This window comes from Aethalodelphis obliquidens, unplaced genomic scaffold, assembly GCF_003676395.1.
Source record: "Aethalodelphis obliquidens isolate GAN/ISIS:26980383/991018 unplaced genomic scaffold, ASM367639v1 scaffold58, whole genome shotgun sequence".
NCBI classification, from domain to species: domain Eukaryota; kingdom Metazoa; phylum Chordata; class Mammalia; order Artiodactyla; family Delphinidae; genus Aethalodelphis; species Aethalodelphis obliquidens.
The window spans coordinates 1,144,488-1,150,487 of NW_020838002.1; the positions used below are offsets into that span (position 1 = coordinate 1,144,488).

The 6,000-nt window shown below is 50.9% G+C and overlaps 1 protein-coding gene across 1 annotated transcript in view; it reads right to left on the reverse strand.

The window, feature by feature from the left end:
- The window catches only part of CA10 (carbonic anhydrase 10 (inactive)), a 626,923-nt gene extending 621,753 nt beyond the window's left edge, over positions 1-5,170 (reverse strand). The window contains exons 1-2 of the mRNA XM_027087088.1: positions 4,776-5,170; positions 3,210-3,856 (exon numbers count right to left, since the gene is read on the reverse strand). Coding sequence (XP_026942889.1) covers positions 3,210-3,270 — 61 coding nt within the window. The 5' untranslated portion in view covers positions 3,271-3,856; positions 4,776-5,170. The remainder of the gene's footprint in view (positions 1-3,209; positions 3,857-4,775) is intronic.
- Between the last annotated feature and the right edge of the window lie 830 nt (positions 5,171-6,000).

Below are 6,000 nucleotides of genomic sequence, written 5' to 3' on the forward strand. Positions count from 1 at the left end.
AAGAAATTCTCTCCTGGTGCTGCTAAGTATTCATTCTCGCTGACATGTGCTGCTTTTGTAAGAAGGGAATGTGCTCTTGCTAGCACAGGGAAATATCATCCTGGTTTTCTCTCTCTCTCTCTCTCTCTCTCTCTCTCTCTCTCTCTCTCTCCCTCCCTCCCTCCCTCTCTTTCCCTCCCTCCCTGCCTGTCATCTCCACAGATCTTGGCTGCCTTACATTTTCAGTAAAATTAAATATGAGTCAAACGTAGAGCCCCAAGAGCTCCCAGATCATGGCATTCCCTCTTCAGACTAGCTGTGCTGTCCTTAAGTAGCCAAATTCTCTCAAATGGAAGGCACACATGCTACTTCCCCAGCAGCTAGCCAAGCCTGGCTAAGCTAGCTAGCAGACCGCAGTCCCATTTCCTCAGCTTCATCACAATCAAATGATTAATGCAGAGCCATCAAACATACAAGCCCAGGTGTCTGTATTTTAAGCAATATAGCCACATAGACCCAGGGAGAAAACTCCTTTCGGTGTACTTTTAATTTGGGGGGTGGGGTAGGATGAGGGTAGGAACCTTTGGTTAACAAAACACTGTTACAAAGTTCCAGAGTGTTCCTGAAAGCCAACTGATATTCAGTCAATATACCTTCTACAGGCCAAGTTTAATTCCAAAATTTTCCTTCTGCAGAATGTTTACACTGCAGACTTTTGCTGCCCTTTTCTAGTCTGGTATTCCTCAGTAATGAAATCAACCCTACAAATGCATCAATTATAGATGCCTGGTAACTCACTAACAATTAGTACCCATTTACTAGGCAGGGCAATTGATCCCAAGATGATAGAGAGGTGCTTTTCTTTTTAAGATTTAGCAGCTTCTATAAATACAGGCTTACATTCCTTTTGGTAAAGCTCATTCATGATTAAATTAAAACTGCAAATCATGCAAACAGAAATGATAGGCCCACTAACCACTCCCTGAGCCACAATTATTTAACCTTAGTGTATTGCATACCTATACCTCTTAAGGCTGCCAGATGGGAAAACAAAGTCCCCCAAACTGTGACAAATGTGAGTCATAACTATATTACTAATCAGAATTGTGACATACATGGACATCACTGAATGAGCAGTTCTTCTTATAGAGGGAGGAAGCCACCCTGGCTTTGGAGAAAGAATGGCCTTTTAAAGTTAAGTTTATGAATGTGTAAATATACAGTCCATAATGTTGCATCTCTGCCTAAATGTCTTCATAAAGTGTAAATTAATGCTGATCCTAACTAGGCATTTGGAATGCTAACCTAGTTTTCCATATTTAGCTAATAGCTAGCAATTTTCCTTATACTTTTATCTTCTCATTACATAGCAATGATGATTATTTAGTAAATACATGTGAAAGGCCACATAGCAACTCTCCTGGGTTGGAAATAATCCTCTCCTAATGCTTCTATTTATACAATTTAGTTGCTGATACACCAAATCAAGTATAGCTGTGAAGAGTATCCCACTAATGCCTTTTTTGGAGGCTAAGAACAGGCCCATTCTCAGGCTGTGCTGGCCTGACCAAATGAAGAGTGGGGTTGGGGACAAAGGATGGGGAGGTCCAGAGCTTTAGTTAATGCTCACCTTTTGTAAATTTTAAAGGGACTCAGCTGGTTTGTCTGATTTGAAAGTATTTATGATGCTGGAAAGAGGTAGGAAAAGACTATTTTATAACCAGTGAAATAACATGGAGAAAAGAGAGAGAGTTTGAAAGAGGCACGTAGAAGAGAAAGATGTAAAATGTGGCCTTGTGAGATACCACGGTCTATCCCTGGACATATAACTGATATAAACCTTTACAAGTCATCTGGGAATTCTTCCTCCTAGATGTAGGATGGGTAAAGAGTAGAGGATTTGGAGTGACCCCAGGGCACTTTTTATTGTCTTCTAGGTACACAACATATCTCTAAAGTATTATAGAGGCAAATTTATTACTAGGGTGGCCAAGCCCCAAACAGTTTGGGCCAAGTCCCAAACAGCCCCAAACAGATAAGGGCAGACAAGTGTTTTTAATATCCAGAATCTGGTCTGGCTTAAAGGGTGGGGATTAGTGGAGCTGAAGGGAGATGCAGGAAATGTGTCCCTCCACCCCAATGCTGCTCAAATATGCCTGCTCACAGCAGGGGCAAGATTCCTGATCTCCTCTTCTGCTGACTTCATGGGAAGTTGGCTGAGTCCCCAATTCTGCAGAGGGAATGCAGGCAGAGGGGAGTACTGCAAATGGGCCTTAACCTGGTTGCTTAAATGACAAGTGTGGAGGGAAATAGTGTAGACACTGTCAATGGGAGGAGGCACTGAACTGGGGAATACTGCTTATCCTGGGACATTTTCTTACATCTCCACTCCACACTCCCAACTCCCTGCACCAACAAGAACATTGCTTGGAAATCAAAATCCTTCCCAACACACACACACACACACACACACACACTCAGAGGCAGGCACAAGCTCTACTTCATTCATCTCAATGCCCTTGCTTCCCACTAGCTCCTAAAACCACAGACTGGCACAAGTAGCCTGAGGTCAGTAAGTCTGAGCCAGTAAGTACATCCTTGCCACCGGGAATTAGGAAAGCTCATCATCTAAAGTGGTATCTATGATATTATGTTGTCTTGGATAGGCTTTGCTTTTATTTGGGGTGGTCCTAATGTGTTTGGGGAAGGCATGGAGTACCTCTCCATCCCTCTGATCTCTGCTGGTACTCTCCAGTCCCCGCATCATCCTGCAGTCTCCTGAAAGTGCCTAGATATCAGGGCAGGGCTCTGCGTCCATTTTTTCAACCAGGAACCACCAGAGTTTGGGAACTTTGAAAGCCAGGGATGGTGGTGGGGTTTGCCAAGGCTCAGATTTCCTCACCAGAGTTCTCAATCAGGAAAGCAGTTGAAAATCAACACCCATCTGCCTCTTCTTTCTCATCCCTCCACCCCTACTATGTTCCAGGACTCCATGCAGATGCTACCTCCAACACACACACACACGCACGCACACACACACACACCCTTGGGTTTAGAAGGTGTTCAATTCTGAAGGCAGCAAATCCGCAGAACTGAAAGGGTCTCTGCCACCACCCATCTCCCGTCCCACCCCGCAAGGCTACTTGCTTGCCTACATACAATAAAATCTCATACATTCCAAAGACCACAACATAATCCGAACCCGCCTGTGACTCCAGCGCGTCCCATACCTGATATGCAGACGATGAAATTGGCTTGAAGAAGAAAAAGCACCTCCCAGACTATTTCCATCCTCTGATTCTCATTCCAAGTGCATCACTCGACGGGAAAACAGGGGGGAAGGGGGGAATCCCCACAGGGCGCGCGCGCGCGCGCACACACACACACACACATGCACACACGCACACACTTCCTAGCGAGCGCACACTCGCACTCCCACCCGACTGCCAGCCAGGGACCCCCAAGATCAATATCGCAGTTTGAATTGTTCCAGCAAATCTCCCCTCGGGCTTGACGGATGTGTGCCCCAGATGTGCTGACACATGTCCGATGCCTCGCTGCCCGGGAAGTCTCCCTGCTCGCCGGTCTCTACTCCTTGCACAAGCGGCGGAAACAGCACTAGCAGCGGCGGCGGCAGCCACCTGAAGCCACCAGCGCGGGGCTCTTCCTGCAAAAACGAGACCCCGATCCTCCTGGAGCCCCAAGAAGTCATAGACGATAGCCCCCCGCCGGGCCTTGCCGCGCAGTTCCGGGCCCCTGGCAGCTCGCAGCTTGCTGGCTAAGCCCAGGCAGTTCGCGACGAGTTGCCCTCGAAGTCCGCCCGCCTCACCAGGGCATGGTCAGAAGGTGGCTGCTCCGCTCCGGGGCCGTTCTCCTCCTGCTTCCGGGGGTCGGGGGGAGGAGCAGACACAGCATACAGAGAGACAGAAAGAGAGGCAGGGATTATTGCCCGCAACTGCTGGCCGCCAGCTGCCTCCGCCGACCCTCCCGGCTGCCCAAGTCCGCACGCAGCCTGCCGCCTCGGAGCCCGGCTCGGGAGACACGTCCAGGGCTCGGAACGGGAACCGTGGGGAGCCAGGTACTCGGAAGCATCGGGAGCCTACGGGCTCCCCGCGTCGCGTGCGCGCTTTCTGTTCCTCTGCTATTTTCCTGGGCTCCCCGGAACCTCCAGTTGCCTCGCTTCCATCGTCCGCGACTAGCGCTGCCGCCGCCGCCGCCGCCGCCGCGATTTTCCGCAATACAACTGCAGGGGTCGTTATTTCCTCGCCTACGGATCCGGACGCCTCCCGATTCTGAGGGGAGGTGGAGGGCAGGTGGGGGAGGGGTGGAGGAGGAGGGAGCGGGGCTCGGCCAGGTGAGCGTCCTTGCTGCCGCCGGGAGTCCAAATGTCAACCCGGCCGCCAGGTGCCCGGGGGGGAGGCAGGGTGGGGAGGTGAGGCTTAACGCGGCCAAAAGGAGAAGGAAAGAGCTGGGCGTCGGAGCTTCGGGCCCCCGCGGTAGCCGCCTCGGCCCCAGCGCCGGGCTCCAGCTCCTCACTCCGCCCCGCCCGGGCTTCTTTTGTCACCACCTAGGATTTGCGGAGTTTTTCTTCTCCTTAAAAAGAACTTTGCGCCAGCCGGTTAGGCGCGGGAGACCCGGGCTGACTCATCTTGGGAGTGCTGTGCTGCGCTCTCCCTCTGCTGTGGAATATTGGGGGATTTTTTTCTTTGCATAATTAATTCCCTTCTCTTTCTCTCGTCCCTCTCCTGCCCCCTCCTCCTTCCCCCTTTCCGCTCCGGTGCCAGAACACTACTTACCCCAGAGTTCTTTTTGCAGGTTCCTAGACCAGGTCCTGCAAGGCCCTCACCTCCTGAAACTGGGGAAAAACCGTCTTTCCAAGTCCAGCTGCGGGCAGTGGCCACTGCCAACTACGCCTCTGCTTAGCTCCGGGAAGATCCAGGACTATTGGAAACCCGGGCTTTAGGGAAACGGGCTTCCCTTCTTTTCTTTCATTTATTCTGTTTTTCTTTCGGGAAGCTCAAGTGCTTTGGAGGCTTTTGCTGGGCTCCAGAACACTCTGCCAACAACATTCAGCAGCTTCCACAGATTTTCCGTTAGTGAAAGCGCGCGCGCCCTAGCGCGCGCGCACACACACGCCCGGAGCTCGCCTCCTCAAGGCCCCAGGGGAAAGTGGGGGCGGCAGGAGGCCGAGGCCGACGCCGGAGCCTCTCGCTGTTCCGCATGAGGGGTCACCGCAAGCTGGAAAGGACTTGCTTCCGGTCAACACCTTGTAAAGTAGGTGCAAGGGAATCGGAAGGAGACCCTGCGCTGAGGACTGTTCGCCTGAGAAGGCTGGCAGCGAGAGAAGAAAAGAAAAAATCGCAGATTTGTATTGTCTCTATGGCTGCAGTATTGGCCTTAGAAAGCCCAGACTTATCTCGTTGGGAGTGCTAAAGAAGAGGCGGGCAGGGTGGGGGAAATCCCTGAAAAGATCTCGGATTTCTCGGCGCGGTTGTTAGGATTGCAAACTATGACGTCTGGAGATTTCGCACAAGCGCGGATGAACACACAACAGACGCAAACACACATAACCCGCAGGGATTTTTTTTGCACTTTACCTTTTGGTGTTTAGAAAACATTTCGGTGTGAGGCTCGGTCTAATAACCGCATAAAGGGTGGATAAATGGAGAAGGAGAAGGGAAATGGGTACCGTTCATCCGTACAGCAAAGTTAGTGAGTCTTCCAGGCGGTGTGGCATCTGAGAGTGCGGGGTTGGAGCCAAAGAATTGCAGCGTTCCCAGGATTTTTTTTTTTAATAGATCTTTATTGGAGTATAATTGCTTCACAGTACTGTGTTAGTTTCTGTCCGACTGCTCAGGAAGGAGTCTGGCGGGTCTTTGCAGAGTGGCTGTTGGGTGGGGGGTTGGGAGTGGAGGGCATGAGCTTCCTGGGCTGGGCAGACTTTGGGAGCCACAGCTGCGTAGTTCTGGTGCCTTCAGCGATTCGAAAAAAGAACCACAGGCAGACTTGCTTACTTTTTAA